This window comes from Archocentrus centrarchus, chromosome 11, assembly GCF_007364275.1.
Source record: "Archocentrus centrarchus isolate MPI-CPG fArcCen1 chromosome 11, fArcCen1, whole genome shotgun sequence".
Classification (NCBI taxonomy): domain Eukaryota; kingdom Metazoa; phylum Chordata; class Actinopteri; order Cichliformes; family Cichlidae; genus Archocentrus; species Archocentrus centrarchus.
In genome coordinates, this window is record NC_044356.1 from 11,992,308 (window position 1) to 12,012,373 (window position 20,066).

A 20,066-nucleotide genomic window follows, 5' to 3' on the forward strand; every position below is an offset into this window, starting at 1 on the left:
CGTGAGGGTCAGAATCATCAGGGTAGGTGTTCCGTTTGAGCTCCTATTTTTGGATAACGGTGACGTTTGGATGGGCGGGGGGGAGATTATAAATGCAGCGATGGCGGAAAAGTTTGTAGTTTAGTAGCGGTTATAACGGTCAGAGTCCTCACAGGCAGCCGGCTCCCTCTGAAGGCGCATTAACTCTTTGTAGTTTGCTTTTCTCTTTAAAAAAAAAAAAAGGAAAAAGAAAAAAAAAAATCTAAGATGAACAGAATTTTCCTCCAGCTTTTTGCAGTCGGACTCTGCGTTGCAATTGGTAAGAAAAAGTGTAATTATTCGATTAAAATGCAGGTTTCCCGTTATTTGAAATATTCATCAAAAATGCCTTTCTCTAAATCCTTTTTAAATAGACAGCTACTTTGTTAGGGTTTTAGGTTTGAGTGTTATTTTAATAATAAATATTGAGGTGCTGTGGTCGGATTTTGATAACCATCACCTGCAGAGTCGGGTATGTTCCCATTTAACGTCTCTCTCTTTTTATGATTAAATCGTGATTAATTTCTATATTTTACTTCTAACCCGAATTTTTATAGATCATGTTTGCACACCTATAATTGTCTTTAAAACTTTACAATTTTTTACTTTCTTGAAAAGTGTGTCATGTTTTCCTGGCTGGGTGTGCCCTTGTTGGAGGGTGCAGGTTCCTGGGGCTGCTTGGGTGTGCTCACTCCTACTTCTAGTGGCGTTCAAGTTATTTTTAGTGGCTCAAAAGAAGATCTGAACACCAACTATACAAATGTGAGAATTCAGTTTACCCAGTGACTTGCCAGTAAATAAGAAAAAGCCTGCTTTTTAGAAAATATTTTTTTTAGCACAACCAAATCGAAACTTTCTCATACTACAGGACAGCTCTCTGCGGTTTTGAAGGGTACATTTTAGTTTAAGTGATAATCCGACTAGGGCTCATTTGACTGTTGCAGATAACGAACATGTAAACCCTCTGTGACGTCATGTGTTCATATTCAGTTATTCAGTAATATGTAAATGCTTATCAATAGCAATGCCACTTCAGGATATGAAATGGAGCTCTATGGATTATTTATGCTCTTATTTACTTGTTTATGCCACTTAAAGCCCATTTTGCAGTTGACTTTTGCTGCATTACACGAGGCACACATTTGTTCATAAAAAATGGTACATGGGGTAGTGGCTTAGTGGTGAAGCCGGCGACCACATATATATATTGTATCTTTCCCCCATTTCCTCTCTCTCTCCACTGCCGAGAAAAGCCGCTGTTGCCAAAAATGCAAAAATGCAAAAAAAAAAAAAAGGTACATTGAACATTTTGGGAGTTTAAGCCAATCTGCGTGATTGACAATGACTGTTGCGATTTCATGCAAAAATAATTTTTGAGGCAATGGGAACTTTACTCACGCTCCTCTTCATGATATAAGGCTGACATTTATAAGATAAGTTAGTTTGACCATAGGTAATGGTTAGTTCTGATCAACAGTTGAAATGCCTATTGAAGGTTTGCAGTCACATGACATTAACTTGCCCACTGACGTTGTCAAGTGAATAAAGCCAGAGTCGCACAGGCATAGAGACCGATCTGCAACCATCTGGCAACCACCAGTCATTAGGGAAAAATTATCCCCTGACTGGTTGGTGAAAACTTTCTTGCGATGCTTTTGGTTGCTGGCAGATTGCCAACTTTTCTGTGAACGGCCAGTGACTACTATCTGAGCAGTAATGAATAAATTAAATCTCCTGCACACCTGAATGGGCAACAGGTGCACCATGTCTTACTTATGCTAATATGTTAAGCCACAACGTTTCGGTCAGTCAGACCAAAATGCTGTAACCTAACAACTGTATTGGCAGTATGTGAGACAGTTAAAGAGACTGAGATCCCCAAAGCCTCATCCAGGTGGAACTGTCTAAATATGTGACCTATGGTCTGATACTTGGAAAGTATGGAGTTCAGAAATGTATACATGTGATTGTGCTAGTGGTAATTTTGCATGAAATGCAGCATTATAAATGTAACAGAATAAGTGAGTAATCATTCTGAATGAGAGAAGTGCGGTAATGTCAGTAACAGGAGTTTTTTCTGTACATGGGTTAAAAATACTACACCCAGCCTCCTTATGGTTGGATTACTATGAAGTGATATAACAAAATATATGCGATTCTGTTCATAATTAAAAATGCATGATTCTGATCATATATAATTTTAATCACTGTAATGAATGAGAGTCTAAAGTTGGGGGGAAAAGAGTTGTTTGTGGATGTTTAGCTTCACAGCTGTAGGAGTTTACTGTTTCCATCATACATCAAAGTAAACTGAACATTTTGGGAGTTTTTAGATGGAAAAAAATTAATTTCCTTAATGAGATTTTTTTAAAACCAGTTTTGTTGACAGTTTTTGTTAAATGAGTCTAGTATTAAGTGATTTTTATTGTATGATTCACTGCAGTGACGAAGACATTGATGAGGAGCAGGGTTTTAGTGTTTATCCTCTGTGCACATCCCAGGCTTTACTGTAATGCTGTTATTGCAGGTTTTAGGGTGAGGCAGCTTGTTTGGCATGTGGATGATAAGCAGGTTGTTTCTGTTTTTTTAATCAAGTAACAACTTGCCATCACATGAGAATTTTTTCCCCTTCTCATAGTTGAGGCTTTGCCAAGATTCAAATTCCTCAAATTTTTCCTGCTTCTGTTGTGTTTTGTGGCTTTTGCTGTTTGTTTTGGTCCTTGAGATTCTGACAGCTCTGTTATTTGGTATCCTGTTTCAAACCACACCTTTCCTAGTAAGATCTGTGTTCCCATCCTGGTTGCCTGGCTGCACCTTCAGGTGCTAACGCTGTCCTTTCACCCTTTTTGGTTGTTTGTGACCAAAATGTGATTCGCATATGGAAATAATTGCATGCTGCAGCTGTAGATGTGGCCAGGAGGAATGAATATGTTTGGGTGTGTCTGAAATGGATGACAGTGGACTGGCTCATTTTGGAAGTAAACATGTTCCAAGCCACTGAGATGTTTCCCAAAACACCAGCTCACAAAAATCCTAACAAGCCTGGATACATGGGAGGGTTGCTTTAGAAAGGGCATTTGGCAAAAAAATCTGTGCCAAATTAGACATGCAGATCTGTCTCCTGCAGCAGCCTCAAGTAACTTTATTTGGATGGATGATGTACTTGATTAATTCCAAGGGAAATTAATTTCAACAGGAGCCACTTCACATGAATCACAACAACAACGTGGTAGGTAAATAACAGACCAAAAAAAACCCCAAAACCTAAACAATTGCATCAATTAGACTAAATGGAGGATAAAGTAAACACAATAGGACTAAATGGCTGACTGCTACACTGCGCGCACAGTAAACTCTGTACTGCCCCAGGTAATGAGGTGGTAAGTAAATTTCTTTGCTATTAAATGCTACCTTTCCCTCCCTGTTTAAACAACTCTTTCCTTTTGTGTTTTTGGGACATTTCATTGTGAGGATGGCAATTATCCCTCCTTAAAAGAAACTTTTGAATGCAGACCCTTACCCTTACCCTTGTAAGAGATTTCATTAGCTTGCTTGCATGTTCTTCTTGACTCAGTTGAATTTCTTTCCATATTGAGGATATGACTCACAGTTTGACTGCTTGTTTTAGCCCTTTTTTTTTTCTATTCCAGCTGATTCCCACAGTGAGCTGAGACTTCTAAATCTGAGTCTTTACTGGTGGATTTACAACTCATGGGAGGATCTTTTTGTTTTTGCGTCACACCTTGAATACAGTCCTGTAAAGCTTATGTGCTGACACTCAAAACTTTTGTTGCTTTTCTTTTTTCTATTTGTCTTTTGCAACAACAAACCCCTTAATTAGGACCCAGCTCTAAGATGCATTACATAAGACGCCACACCTTTTAATATACATTGCCCAGGGTTTCAGAGCTGTTCCTTCTTGACTTGCCCCCGGAATGGAAAATCACAGGTCTGCAGCCTGTAGCTTTACTAGATGAACAATAGAGGGCAGTGTAGGACTGAGACTTGACTTCACACCTGAAGGCCCAAACAGGTTTCCTTTTCCTCCATTATTAACTAATAACCTGCTGCTAGTATCCTTTTAAATTCAGCAAAAAGCAGAGTGAAGGTACAGTGCCTGGTATTGTTTTAAAAGGTGCTTATGCTTACCTGAGGCTGTAAATCCCTTTGAATATCATTATTATGTAACCATATCTACTCATGGTCAAAATAAAAGTGTTTGTTTTCCTAACCAAATTAATTTTAACAGGAAATCTGAAGGAACACTTTGTTCATGGGTACTTCACAGGGAAGTCGTTGAATTTTTATGCTGGACCAAAGTAATATAAAGGTTTATACAGTGCTCAAAAACAGGAGGACTTGAAATAAAACATTAATTCAGGATAAAACAAAGTTCAATTGCAGGCAATTCATTGTACATGTGATCCTATTCTGCCCGTGACTAATTATTTTCACAAATATATAGAGCCACTTTTTACATGTTTATTCTTTGTACTTTTTCCGGGTGGCTGTCAGCTGTGAAGACTATCATTTCTGTGCTGATAAAAACAGGTTGCTGTAATCAGGCACCCGCCTCACTTCAGCTTTGTTGTGCTGAAACATTTGTGTAGGGGATGGCTCAGTAAGGTGGAGGATCAGGTTGGACTGGATGTCAGATGGCAGAGTGGTGGCTGGAGGGGACTGTCAAGCACTTAAATGTTATGTTTAACCACTAAATACTTTTAGGCATGGGTTCTGGGTATTTCAGACATACAGTTCACGGGGTCAGGGTAGCTGGTTAAGTGACTCTAAATTACCTTTGGTACCTTTGGATTTGGAAGAGACAGTGTGGGGAAAAATTTATAATGCAATAATTCCGTCACCATCACCACTCAGATTTTAGGAAAACAACTCTACCATAAGATAAAGTTCTCAATTGCAGCTGTACCAAATTTGATGTGACAAAATGAAATGTTTTGCACTATAGATATTTTTTAAACTGAAGGTACTTGGCAACTTGAAGCACAGGATGCTTTTTGTAATAAATCGGTCCCTTTTCCCTGTTAAATGGACCTCCAGAATGGACAGGGCTCATCTGACTGTTGCAGATGAGATATTGAACATGCAGTTCTTTTTAATACATTTTGGTCTACATGGTTGTAAAAGGTGTCTCTGCATGTAGACTTTTGAGATTAGTTGCCCTTTTATAAAGGCTTTTTGTTACTCAAAATAATCAAATAATAATCAACTCTGGGTTGTATCTTAATCCAGAAATTATTTTAAATGTTTGCATGAAATGATATACATTTAGGTGCTGCTGTCTCTACTAGATACAAAAAAACCCCTTCACAACAGTACTGAAATGTCACTTGACTTAGGGGTGTAACCGAAACCAGCGGGACAAGGTGTGGTGCTGTTCTCTGTACTGTTCTCTGTATGGGTGTGCTATTCTTTGAAACTCAATTGAATGATCAAAACACATTGTTTTGGTTATCACATCACCTCACAGAATAATCCATTTTTATTAATGTTAAACATGTTAAGCAAATCCTCAAGCCTAAACGGAGAGGAAGGATTTGTAAGATGCTTATCAATTCAACTATGTGGAACTCCCTGGAAAAAGTGACTATATGACCAAAGGTATGAATGCTTGTGAGTTTTCAGTGTGACGTAATGGATGTTCAGTGTGTCATTTGTCCTGTGATGTACTGCACACACGAAAAAGAGGAGCTAGTCAGCTGAAGGAACAACAGGGATGAGTCAGCTCAGCAAATCTCAATAATGCAGCCGTAAATCTTTAGAGAAAACTGGAATTAGGTAATTGCTTAGTGCGCAACTAGTGCGAGGACTAACTTTTCCGGGGGGCATATTGTAATTGCGACTGGTTATTCATTGCGAGATGGCTTATTAGCTTCTTAGTAATCTGGAAAATTATTATTTTTATTAATTTTTGCGAGCAAACTTTTTTACTTGTTTTCAGCTTGCCAAAAGTGGCAGAAACAATAAATCATCTGTCATTTGGATTTAAATTCTTCTGTTTTGGGAAAATTTTGGCATTTAACTCAGTCAAGTTTAGGAGAAAATTATTAACTAGCCAAAAACAGCAAATGGCAGAACTACCCTCCTGAGGCCTGAGTTTCTGCTTGTGATGCATTTTTAATTCCTCCTAGATATTTGTGATTAGATGGACCTGACGTATATAAACTAAGGTTCCTCTTCGAACAGGAAGTTGTACTTTGTTGTGTGGTTGTTACATACAAAAAATTCAATTCAATTCAATTCAATTTTATTTATATAGTGCCAAATCACAACAAACTGTCGCCTCAAGGCGCTTTGTATTGTGGGTAAAGACCCTACAATAATACAGAGAAAACCCAACAGTCAAAACGACCCCCTATGAGCAAGCACTTGGCGACAGTGGAAAGGAAAAACTCCCTTTTAACAGGAAGAAACCTCCAGCAGAACCAGGCTCAGGGAGGGGCAGTCATCTGCTGTGACCAGTTGGGCTGAGGGGAGAGAAAGACATGCTGTGGAAGAGAGCCAGAGATTAATATCAATTAATGATTAAATGCAGAGTGGAGTATAAACAAAGTAAATAAGGTGAACGAGAAACAGTGCATTATGTGAACCCCCCAGCAGACTAGGCCTATAGCAGCATAACTAAGGGATGGTTCAGGGTCACCTGATCCAGCCCTAACTATAAGCTTTATCATAAAGGAAAGTTTTAAGCCTAATCTTAAAAATAGAGAGGGTGTCTGTCTCCCGAATCCAAGCTGGAAGCTGGTTCCACAGAAGAGGCGCCTGAAAGCTGAAGGCTCTGCCTCCCATTCTACTCTTAAGTATCCTAGGAACCACAAGTAAGCCAGCAGTCTGAGAGCGAAGTGCTCTGTTGGGGTGATATGGTACTATGAGGTCTTTGAGATAAGATGGTGCCTGATTATTCAAGACCTTGTATGTGAGGAGAAGAATTTTAAATTCTATTCTAGATTTAACAGGGAGCCAATGAAGAGAAGCCAATATGGGAGAAATATGCTCTCTCTTTCTAGTCCCTGTCAGTACTCTAGCTGCAGCATTTTGGATCAGCTGAAGGCTTTTCAGAAAGCTTTTAGGACAGCCTGATAATAATGAATTACAATAATCCAGCCTAGAAGTAATAAATGCATGAATGAGCTTTTCAGCATCACTCTGAGAAAGGATGTTTCTAATTTTAGAAATATTGCGCAAATGCAAAAAAGCGGTCCTACATATTTGTTTAATATGTGCATTGAAGGACATATCCTGGTCAAAAATGACTCCAAGATTTCTCACAGTGTTACTGGAGGCCAAAGTAATGCCATCCAGAGTAAGTATCTGGTTAGACACCATGTTTCTAAGATTTGTGGGGCCGAGAACAAGAATTTCAGTTTTATCTGAATTTAGAAGCAGGAAATTAGAGGTCATCCAGGCCTTAATATCTTTAAGACATTCCTGCAGTTTAACTAATTGATGTGTGTCATCTGGCTTCATTGATAGGTAAAGCTGAGTATCATCTGCATAACAATGAAAATTGATGCAGTGCTTTCTAATAATACTGCCTAAGGGAAGCATGTATAATGTAAATAAAATTGGTCCTAGCACAGAACCCTGTGGAACTCCATAATTAACCTTACTGTCTGAAGAAGACTCCCCATTTACATGAACAAATTGGAGTCTATGAGATAAATATGATTCAAACCACTGCAGTGCAGTACCTTTAATACCTATAGCAAGCTCTAATCTCTGTAATAGAATGTTATGGTCAACAGTATCAAAAGCTGCACTGAGGTCCAACAGGACAAGAACAGAGATGAGTCCACTGTCAGAGGCTCTAAGAAGATCATTTGTAACCTTCACTAATGCTGTTTCTGTACTGTGATGAATTCTGAAACCTGACTGAAACTCTTCAAATAAACCGTTCCTCTGCAGATGATCAGTTAGCTGTTTTACAACTACTCTTTCAAGAATCTTTGAGAGAAAAGGAAGGTTGGAGATTGGCCTATAATTAGCTAAGACAGCTGGGTCAAGTGATGGCTTTTTAAGCAGAGGTTTAATTACAGCCACCTTGAAGGTCTGTGGTACATAGCCAACTAATAAAGACTGATTGATCATTTTTAAGATTGAAGCATCAATAATTGGAAAGACTTCTTTGAACAGTCTAGTAGGAATGGGATCTAATAAACATGTTGCTGGTTTGGAGGAAGTAACTATTGAAGTTAACTCTGAAAGATCAACTGGAGCAAAATAGTCTAAACAAATACCAGCAGTGCTGAAAGCAGCCGAACATGAAGAATAATCTTTGAGATGGTTATGAATAATTTTTTCTCGAATGTCTAAAATTTTATTTGTAAAGAAATCCATGAAGTCACTACTAGTTAAAGTGAAAGGAATACTCGGCTCTACAGAGCTCTGACTCTTTGTCAGCCTGGCTACAGTGCTGAAAAGAAACCTGGGGTTGTTCTTATTTTCTTCAATTAATGATGAATAGTAAGATGTCCTAGCTTTACGGAGGGCTTTTTTATAGAGCAACAAACTCTTTTTCCAGGCTAAATGAGCATCTTCTAATTTAGTGAGACGCCATTCCCTCTCCAGCTTTCGGGTTATCTGCTTTAAGCTGTGCGTTTGTGAATTATACCACGGAGTCAGGCACTTCTGATTTGAAGCTTTCCTTTTCAGAGGAGCCACAGTATCCAAAGTTATACGCAGTGAGGATGTAAAACTATTGACGAGATAATCGACCTCACTGGGAGCAGAGTTTAGGTAGCTGCTCTGCACTGTGTTGGCACATGGCACTGAAGAGCACAACAATGAAGGAATTAGATCCTTAAACTTAGTTACAGCACTTTCAGAAAGACTTCTACTGTAATTAAACTTATTCCCCACTGCTGTGTAATCCATTAAAGTAAATGTAAATGTTACTAAGAAATGATCAGACAGGAGGGGGCTTTCAGGGAATACTGTTAAGTCTTCAGTTTCTATGCCATATGTTAGGACAAGATCCAGAGTATGATTAAAGTGGTGGGTGGGCTCCTTTACATTTTGAGAGAAGCCAATTGAATCTAACAATAGATTAAATGCAGTGTTGAGGCTGTCATTCTCAGCATCTACATGGATGTTGAAATCACCCACTATAATTATTTTATCTGAACTGAGCACTAAATCAGATAAAAAGTCTGAGAAATCAGACAGAAACTCTGAGTAGGGACCAGGTGGACGATAGATAATAACAAATAAAACAGGTTTTTGATTTTCCCAATTAGGATGGACAAGACTAAGAGTCAGGCTTTCAAAAGAATGAAAACTTTGTCTGGGTCTTTGATTAATTAATAAGCTGGAATTGAAGATTGCAGCTAATCCTCCTCCTCGACCTGTGCTTCGAGCATTCTGACAGTTACTGTGACTCGGGGGTGTTGATTCATTTAAACTAACATATTCATCCTGCTGTAACCAGGTTTCTGTAAGGCAGAATAAATCAATACTTTGATCAATTATTAAATCATTTACTAATAGGGACTTGGAAGAGAGAGACCTAATGTTTAACAATCCACATTTAATTGTTTTATTTTTTGGTGCAGTTGATGAAGCTGTATTATTTATTGTTTTTGAATTTTTATGCTTAAATAGCTTTTTGCTGATTTTAGCTTTGGTTTTTGGTGGTCTGGGAGCAGGCACCGACTCTATGGGGATGGGGTTTTGGGGGGATGGCAGGAGGAGAGAAGCTGCAGAGAGGCGTGTAAGACTGCAACTCTGCTTCCTGGTCTCAACCCTGGGTAGTCAGTTTTTAGGAGGGTTAATAAATTTGGCCAGATTTCTAGAAATGAGAGCTGCTCCATCCAAAGTGGGATGGATGCCGTCTCTCCTAACAAGACCAGGTTTTCCCCAGAAACTTTGCCAGTTATCTATGAAGCCCACGTCATTTTTTGGACACCACTCAGACAGCCAGCGACTCAAGGAGAACATGCGGCTAAACATGTCGCTCCTGGTCTGATTGGGGAGGGGCCCAGAGAAAACTACAGAGTCCGACATCGTTTTAGCAAAGTTACACACCGAGTCAATATTAATTTTAGTGACCTCCGATTGGCGTAACCGGGTGTCATTACTGCCGACGTGAATAACGATCTTACCAAATCTACGATTAGCCTTAGCCAGCAGTTTCAAATTTCCATGAATGTCGCCTGCTCTGGCCCCTGGAAGACATTTGACTATGGTCGCCGGTGTCTCTAGCTTCACGTTTCTCAAAACAGAGTCTCCAATAACCAGAGTTTGTTCCTCGGCGGGTGTGTCGCCGAGTGGAGAAAAACGGTTAGAGACGTGAACAGGTTGGTGGTGTACCCGGGGCTTCTGCTTAGGACTACGCTTCCTCCTCACCGTCACCCAGCTGGCCTGTTTTCCCTGCTGCTCGGGATCTGCTGGGGGGGAGCTAACGGCGGCTAAGCTACCATGGTCCGCACCCGCTACAGGGGCCTGGCTAGATGTAGGATTTTCCAGGGTGCGGAGCCGAGTCTCCAGTTCAAAAAGCCTGGCCTCCAGAGCTACAAACAGACTACATTTATTACAAGTACCGTTACTGCTAAAGGAGGCCGAGAAGTAACTAAACATGTGACACCCAGAGCAGAAAAGTGCAGGAGAGACAGGAGAAGAAGCCATGCTGCTAGTGAGTCGGCTAAGGGCTAAGCTACTAGCTGAGCTAAGCTAGCGAATTTCTAAAAACAAATAAAGTGAGTAATGTGAATACAGGTGATTCAGCAAAGAGTATGCTATTTAAAGTAGGTGAAGATTACACTAAAATATGTTATTATCCAGATAAATCGAGTTATACAGATATAACAGCTAACAGACAGCAAAACACTGTGCTCCGAAACAGGAACAGGAAGTGATACAATACCGCAGTGAGAGCCAACACCAAGTGACAGCGCCACACCAAAAAAGGACAGTGAGTTTATTTTGGCAGCAAAGCCAAAATGTAATTTCCTCATAAAGCAAATAAAAATGAGTTTTTTAACAGAGCCACACAGTATCTGCAGTTTTATTTCCCATAAGCCACAGCAGCAACTTGATTTTTTTTTTGCTTTTCTTTGTATGTTTTTACTCCATTTTTTTTAGTGTAGTATTACAATGTTTTGATTTCCTGGTGTGCCTCACTGGCTTTTACTCTCCCTGCTGTATATGTAGTTTGAAAAGATGTTCTCTGATGACAAAGATCCTAACATATCTTTAGCACCTGCATACTCTGACTTTTGTCACCATGCTCTGCACTATGGGGTGTGCTTGTAGTTCCTATAGTACAAAGTAGTTCCCACAGCATAAAAAATATAAAAGTTGGATAATCACAACTTGGACCCATGGTGGCATTATCTGAGGTCAGCCTGTTTGTTTTTATGTCTTGAAGCTGATTGCAGCTGCAGACTCTCAGGTTTTATTGAAAAAGCAGAATTTATCTCTCAGGGTTTCAGTGTGTGCAGGAATAATGTCTACAGTCTTAAAAAAATGGAATAGGAAGAAGCTCAGCCTCCATTTCAAATGAATGTTAAATAAATGCAGATGTATGTGTTTCAACTCTAACCCCTTATCTCTTTATTTCCTCTTTTCTTTGATTTCCCTACATCTCCCACCTCCCTTCTCTCTAAATCCGATATCAGGCCAAGCTCTCTTGTGCTACAAATGCGACATTGGCTTCGGGAGCCTGTGCATAACCACTCAACAAACATGTTCAAGCGGACAACTTTGCTTCAGTGGTGTTGGGAAAGCAGGTAAGGACGTCAGTAGCTACAGATGTGAACAGAGGGCATTCTTGTAAAGCTTGTCATCAGATCTCAAAATAAATCTCCTTCAGCTGCATTCACAGGAAATCCAAGACATCTCTGTGTGCAATTGCACACAGAGATGTCTTGGATTTCCTGTGCATGTGAGCTCATTTTTATCTAAAGATGGAAATGGTTTATATTTATTCTGCTCGAGCAAACACTTGATTACTCAGTCATTGACGACATTTGTCATTTCATTCAATGATGCGTCCCAGCTGGGGAATTCTTTACCTTGGGGCAAAGAATTCCCCCATTTCCCAGAATTTTATTGGCATGTTACAGTATGTTAAAGCTCTCCTCCTTATGAGAGGTATAAAGAAAATGACATTTAAAGGGATTTATGATCACAATGTCCAACCATACCCTTTTCTTTTCTGATATATTGGGTGCAGCAGATCTGGCTCAGGTAATTATTCAAGTGTCTTTGAATAGTGAGTGTGTGACTCAAGGGTCAAATTGATCTTTTGCAACCTGGTGCACTTTCTCGTTTAACTTGATATCAAATCAGGTTCTGTCTGATATTCTGAACACCATTCTGCACATTGCATTCTTCTTGACAGTCTATTTACAGAATGGGTTTGTCAGCAGTTGTTACTTAAACCAATGGTTGTGCATTTTTTTAACACTTAAATAAAACCCTGTTCCAAATTATATTATAGCTATATATATATATATATATATATTTATTTTATTTTTTTTGCCTTTGTCTTGGCGAGAGAGCTATTGGCTTACTAGTAGTTTAACCTTGGGATGGGATGTTAGCAACAGAACTGCATTAAGTGTAAACAGTACCAAATTTTATTAGAAATGTGACCAATTTTTAAAGGTTTATTTCATGATCAACAAATTTGACTGAGACATTTGTGACTTTTAACTTAAGTAGTTAAAACATTTATAGTTAAATCCTCAAAATCAGCACGGTGGCGTAGTGGTTAGCACTGCTGCCTCACAGTTAGAATACCATCTGGAAGGCCTGGGTTCGATTCCACCTTGGCCCAGGCCTCTCCCTCTCTCTGTGTGGAGTTTGCATGTTCTCCCCGTGCTTGCGTGGGTTTCCTCCGGGTACTCCGGTTTCCTCCCACATTCCAAAGACATGCATTTACTGGGGTTAGGTTAATTGGCTAATCTAAATTGCCCATAGGTGTGAATGAGCGCGTGAATGTGAGTGTGAAAGGTTGTCTGTCACTCTGTGTTGGCCCTGCAACAGGCTGGCGACCTGTTCAGGGTGTACCCTGCCTCTCGCCCTGTGACAGCTGGGATAGGCTCCAGCCCCCCCGCGACCCTTAACAGGATGTGCGGAAGCGAATGGATGGATGGATGGATCCTCAAAATCACCAACACTGGAGAGGAAAAAAAAAAAAAAGTGTGCACCTCCAAAACTTTTTCAAATCAGCACATGGTGGTAGATGGTGGTAGGTGGTAGAATGGTAGATGCTGACAGTGTTCATGTGTCATGTTGGTCCACAGCTGGATTCCTGGATATCAAGACAAAGGGTTGTCTCGACACGGCGAACTGCAACAAGACCGAAACTACGACCTTTGGCTCGAACAATACCATCTACAGTGTGACCAAGACGTGCTGCAACACTGACCTGTGCAACGCAGCACCTGGCATGCCTGGGACCTCCTCGCTGACCCTGGCCCTCACGGCCATCTCTGCTCTGTTTGTGGGAAACATCCTGGGTTGAGAGAAGAGACGGCAGATGACTATGCATACACAAATATAACACACACCAGGGATGCAAGGATTAAATAAAATGTTCTTCTTACACATGAGCTGTTATCTGTAACCATGGAGCTTGTTTTTTGTTCTGTACGGGTCTTTACTGTCCTTGAGGTGTATTGCTGTTTTGGTTTCACAGGTGTTTTTCAGTTAACTCCCACGTGTTTTTCTTTGTCTTCATTTGACTGTAACATTTTAAAAAAGTAAATTACTGGTTTATAGTAAATGTGTGTAATACAGATTTTTTTTTTTTTTTTTTAAGTATTAGGATGTAATTAGCTGAATCACATGTGAGATGTTTCCTGATATGCTTTTCTAGGTTTGCCACCGTCATGCCTTAAAGGAACAGTTTGACACTTTGGGCGTCGCTGCCAGGAGTTGTATTTGAAGAGGACAAACAAAATATGCTTGACTCGTAAACTGGAAATAAAACTAAAAGTCAGACCTTGCTCTATTAAAATTTGAGGGTTACTAGCACTTGTAAAACTTAAGTGTAAAGACAGCATTTCTTTTTGAACAAATTTTCTTTATGAAAGGCTTAAAGTTGGCACCAGTCCAGCATTCCTGGGTTTTATGCTAAGCTAACCATCTAACTATAGCTTCGTATTTTCCAAGCTGTCAAACTATTACTTTAATGACTCTGACACACTGAACTGTCTTTTTAGTCACAATATTCAAACACCAATATAATACAGAGGAAAGTTTTGTAAACATTTCTTTCTCTGTTGACTTCCATGCCAGTGAGTCTTTTTGTTTTGTCTTCCTTAGTTTAAAAAAAAGCTCTGACAGTTTAGTTTAATTTTCTTCCTTTTGTGTAACATTCACACTGCACATTACTCACAAGCCCCTGTTATATTTCTAGTGTATATGTTGAATATATGGGATTAATTATATATATATATATATATATATATATATATATATATATATATATATATATATACACACACACACACACACACACACACACACACACTGTTGGCTTATACTGAAACAGATTAAACTTTCTCTTGATTTACATATTTTCCATTTTGCAAAAAGGATTATGCTCAAACTCAGCTAGTTTGGCAACACTTCCAAAAGAGCAGAACATTAGTTTTTTGTTAAAATGTTTATGTAGACACTTTGAATTCTTTAAATAAATCAGTCCAAACTGGAGAGAAAAACAAATGTGGTATTACAGGTGTGAACTTTATTTGATAATGAAACACAGGTCTTTTTTTTTTTTTCTTCTAAAACTGCAAGACTTACCAGTTTGCAACAGCGCGGGCTCTTGGTGTTTTTATTGGCTTTTGGCTTTGTTGTAGTTATTAAGATGAAGGGAAAAAAACTGATTAGAAATATTTTTGTATATCTCCTCTTAAATATTTCCTTAGAGGATGGAGAAGTGTTTTAAGTATCCACCTGCAATTTTAACTGTCTGAAATATTTTGAATTCATTTATACAAGAGAGAGAGAAGTTTTTTTTTTTTTTTTTTGGCACAGGGACTAAAAGGAAATGACTCTTGGGTTTTATGACCAGAAATAATTCTAGTTCAGTTAAAGATCCAAATATTATCTTTTTAGTTTGTCAAGTTGTTGCTTGTGAGATTAAACTGAATACTCTGGGTTTTTGGCTGTTTTTGAATAACATAATCCCGATAAATTGATTGCTTTAAGATTTGGGACTTGGTATGATTTTTGTTACAGGCCATTTTTTGAGGAAAAACTACAAAACTTATATTGAATTATTCTGTAATTAACGGAAATATTCTACTTGAAAAGCAGGCACATGAAGTCAGTAGTTCGTTTTTTTTTTGTTTTTTCTTTTTTAAAGATTTTCAGTCTCAGTGCTTGAATCCTTTGTGACATGCCTTCTCTCATTAACACTCCCATCCACTCCGCCTTGAGGTGACAACATAAGCAAAAAAAACAGGAAAAACCTGTTGTCCACTCCCATCACACTTTTAACATATAAATCTGTCCCCATCAAACTGGCTCATTAGTTTGTCAAGAAGCTGCCTTTTTGTGGAAGGACTCATTCTTTTAACCAAGGCCAACAACCAAATCAACACAAGATGGGAAAGGTCCTGCTCGCAGTTGTTGCAGCTGTTGCATCTTTCATGCTGGGTAAGACTGGCCAATCAGTTGTCTATCAGTTAACAGTGAGATATAATAAATAACATAACCTATTTCTTAGATTAATTGATAATACAAAATAGTGAGAAGAGTTGCTAAAAAAAAAAAAAGTATATTTTTTCCCCTGAAATCTTTTAAATAATTAGCACTGGTAAGTTAAACTTTTTGGGTTCTAGTAATTTATTTTTGTAGTAGTGGTGTTTTTTAAAATAGATTTGGGACTCTTTGTCAGAGACTGTTAAAATTTTCTTCTGCTTGCTTTGTGTTGTTTGGGCAAACTAGAAGTGTTTTCCCACATGAGCACCACACAGCGTGAGGAGAATCTGGTCCAGCTCTGCCCAGAGATGCTCTTTCTCACATTCTGGAAATACACCATTTTTTTTGTGTTGCTGAGCAGTGGCACCTGGGACGTATATGCAGGAAGCAGGACCTTTGCATTCTCTGGATATTTGCCAGCTCTGTTCTCACATAGGATTATTCAGACATTAATCTGACTTTGTTCTGGGGAGCTAGCTGGGTGGAGACCCATTAATATCTGAAGTGACTGAGCAGCTACTGAGGATGAGGTCTACAAGAGTTCAGGCATCTGGGGCATTTATGATCAATAACAGAATTAATCTTTTTCTGTTTTCCAAATTAAATAAAGCCTTTTTAATGTCCCATTCATTAGAATTAATTGGTATCCTTTCTTTTTTCATAGGATCTTGTTGTCAACTTTGCCGTTAAAATTGACATGATAGATTTTTGACATATAAGCTTGATTGCTTATTTAACTTGGGGTTGACAGTTTCTGCTTGCTTCAGAAATTTTCGTTTGCAGTGTACCATGAGCTGTAATAAGCTAGCACAGAGCAAAACTGATTGGGAAAAAAGAACTTGATTTCTTAATCAACGTAAGTGAACCAATTATCTGTTTCACTGGTAGAGAGAAAGCTACTTTCAGCTGTTCCTTGTCACAAACGGTTACCACAGCAGGTAGCTCAGCATGTTTTATTTGACAGAGTTTTGCACCAGATGCCCTTCCTGATGCAAGGAGGATGTATGTCTTTGACTGGAAGCAAACCAGTGCCAAGTGAATGTGTTAACGACTACTGAGCCCCTGTCAAAATGCTGCTGGGTCAACTCAAAGTACTGTTTGATTTGAACTTTTGTGCTTTCCTTTGTGTGTTTCAGTGGATTCCCTGACCTGCAACCAGTGCTCCTTTGGTCTGATGGGGATTTGCTTGAGCAAGGGCACACAGAACTGTTCATCCAGCAGCAGCATTTGCTATGCTGGAACAGCAAGTAGGTCACCTCCTAATTGTCTAAATCATCACACCTTTCAAAAAATTAAATCACTCACAAATACCTTCACACATAAATAAACACAGCCATTGTGCCCAGCTGCTCCTCCAGTAGGGTGTGGTAGTAGCTGCAAGGCAGTGGAAAATTTCTACTTTACAGGACTGGTGAAGTTGTATAAATGTAGCTGAGAAATCAGTCCAACTGGTTATTCTTAAATTGTGAGCTTCCTGTTTGGGTGTGTTTTATGGTTTAAGGTAAACCAGTAGGGAAAGAAAGAACTTAGTGTAGTATTTAAATAACACACACACACACAGAGAAAAAAAATATAAAATTAAGATTAAATATCCGTAACCCTAAAATGTGCTTAAAAGTCACTCGTCACATCTGTAAGTCTCAATTGCCTAACAAACCTTTTTTCTCCCCAGCTTTCCCAGCAGTCACCTCCTTCTCGGGCTTCAAATCCCAGGGCTGTTTGGATAACAGCGTGTCTTGCAACGTAACGACTAACAGCTCCCTGCTGGGTGTCAGCTACCAGGTCCAAATCAACTGCTGCTCTACAGATAATTGCAACACAGTCGCCAGCGGTGCCCCATCCACAATGATCACCTCTTCTGCCGCCATTACTGCAGCCGTCCTGGCCTCTGTGTGGGGTAGCATGCTGTGATAAAACTTCACACAGAGCTGGCTAAATCCACTGGTACTATGCTCCATTAAATTAAAAAAATAAAAAAAAATAAAAAAAAAGAACAAATGGGTTCTTTGCATGATCAAACACTATCACAAATGAAGTCTTTCCTTGAATTAATAAGCATACTTATTTACACAGTCATGTAGTGATGCTCTATTTTTCATATAAAACACAAACCTCAGATATCAACATCATGGAACTTGATCAATGAGATGTTTCAGGAAGACGTTGAGTATAAATCTTCCATGTTGTTGTTTTGCTTTTTGTAGTTATCCTTTTAATTTCTATGTGTCTTATTGAATAAAACACTGCTGTGAAAATAAATAAAAAATGTTTAAAAAGCATTTTTAGCCTCACAGTACTTCTGCACCAAAAACAAAGTTATGTACACAAATTAGGTCCAGAGCAGGAACTGAGGAAGTTTGTGGGTCCTTTACTTAGACGCAGTGGCGCAAAAAGGGGGTATGCACTATATGCAATGCATAGGGGCGCCGCACAAGAGGGGGGCGCCAAAACGATGTGGGAAAATATTTCTGTAGTTGCATTTTCTGTATTTAACAGCTGTGCATATGACATGATGAAAAATTACTTAATTATTATTACTTTCCATCAGTCAATGTGTAAGCAGTGTTTTACTATAACTGTTTGTGCAGAAGTACTTACTGCTTCCACAGGATTCAATAGTGTAAGTTGTAGCCATGTGCTGTTAATCAAACAAATCCTTTAAAAAAACAACAAAAAAACAGACATTTTGGCAGTTTGCTAATCTGGAGCATTCAGGTGTGTGAACACAAAGCAGCTCCATGTGTTGTGAAAACCAAACAGCAAATCAGCAAAAAACACAACTATCAAGCACGGTGGTGGAGGGGTGATGATTTGAGCTTGTTTTGCAGCCACAGAATCTGAGCACATTGCAGTCATTGAGTCGACCATGAATTCCTCTGAATACCAAAGTTTTCTAGAGTCAAATGTGAAAACATCTGCCTGATACTGTCTGCTACAGTGGCTAAAATTGGGTCATGCAAGAGGACTATGATCCCAAACACAGCAGCAAATCTAACACAGAATGGCTGAAAAAAAAAAAAAAAAAAAAAAAAAATCAAGGTGCAGCAATGGCGTAGTCAGTCCAGACCTCAACCTGATTGAAATGCTGTGGTGGGATTTTAACAGAGCTGTGTATAAACAAATTCCCACAAACTTCAATGAACTTGAACAACTTTCTGAAGACTAGGACAAAAGTTAGTCAACCACAATGTGAGAGACTGATAGTCATACAGAAAGCCATTACTAAGTTATTGCTGCTAAAGGTGGTTCAACATGCTACTGAATGTGTGGCATGCTTGTTTTTCAAATACTGTTTCTGCATTTTTGGCTTAGTTTTTGTTCAGCAAATTATATCCTTTGTATAATTTTGTGCATGCAACATCTTCAGAACTCCAGTGTTGTGAAAAAGTAATTGCCCGCTAAACCTAATAACTAATTGTGCCACTCGTGGCAGTAAGAACTGCAATCAAGTGTTTGTGATAACAGGCAGTGAGTCTTTCACATCACTGTGGAGGATTTGTGGTCCAGTCTTCTTAGCAGAACTGTTTTAATTCAGCTACACTGGAGTGTTTTTGAGTATGAACGCCCTGTTTAAGGTCATGTCAAAGCATCGCAACTGGATTTCAGTCCAGATGTTGACTAGGCCACTCCAAAACCTTTTTTTTTTTGAGTGTGTTTCAGGTCATTTTCCCGCTGCATAACCCAAGTAAGTTTGAGCTTTAGGGCACAAATTGATGACCGGACATTCTCCTTCAGATTTTTCTGGTAGAAAGCAGAATTGATGGTTCCATCAATTACAACAAGGACCTGGATGACCAGACATCACACTACCACTGTCATGGTCCTGGGCCTCATGCCCGACGTTTTGTGTTTTTTCCTTTTAGGTTCTGTTTAGTTATGTTTACGTTCCCTTTGTGTACTTGCCTCCTTATGTGTCAAGTTTCCGTGTTTCCTCATCTTGTTTCCTGTCTTATTTTGACGATCTTCTGTCCCTGTGTTTTGTTTTGCTTCTCTTGTGTCTTTAGTGTGATTATGTTCACCTGTTCACTGTGTTTCCAGCTGTTGTCACTCCCCTCATTAGCCCCTCTCTCTCTCTCTCTCTCTCTCTCTCTCTCTCTCTCTCTCTCTCTCTCTCTATATATATATATATATATATATATATATATATATATATATATATATATATATATATATATAAATATAAAAAAATATATATATATTGTTTGCATTTCCTCTTGTTTCTTGTTGTGTCATCGTTGATGACCCCCTTGCTGTGTGTCTCCCCGTTTCATGCTTTCCTTAGTTTTAGTTCTGGCACCTGTCCAGCCCCAGTTTAGTGCAATTATTGTTTGTTGTCTCATTTTATAAATAAACCACATTTAAGTTCACTTTTA

The 20,066-nt window shown here is 38.9% G+C and overlaps 1 protein-coding gene across 1 annotated transcript; it reads left to right on the forward strand.

Annotated features, from left to right (window-relative positions):
* Positions 1-112: 112 nt before the first annotated feature.
* LOC115787591 (sperm acrosome membrane-associated protein 4-like) lies at positions 113-13,765 on the forward strand. Its single transcript, XM_030740338.1, has 3 exons — positions 113-298; positions 11,652-11,762; positions 13,284-13,765. The coding sequence occupies exons 1-3, from the start codon at positions 247-249 to the stop codon at positions 13,502-13,504; spliced, it is 384 nt and encodes a 127-aa protein (XP_030596198.1). The 5' UTR covers positions 113-246; the 3' UTR covers positions 13,505-13,765.
* The last annotated feature ends 6,301 nt before the right edge of the window (positions 13,766-20,066 follow it).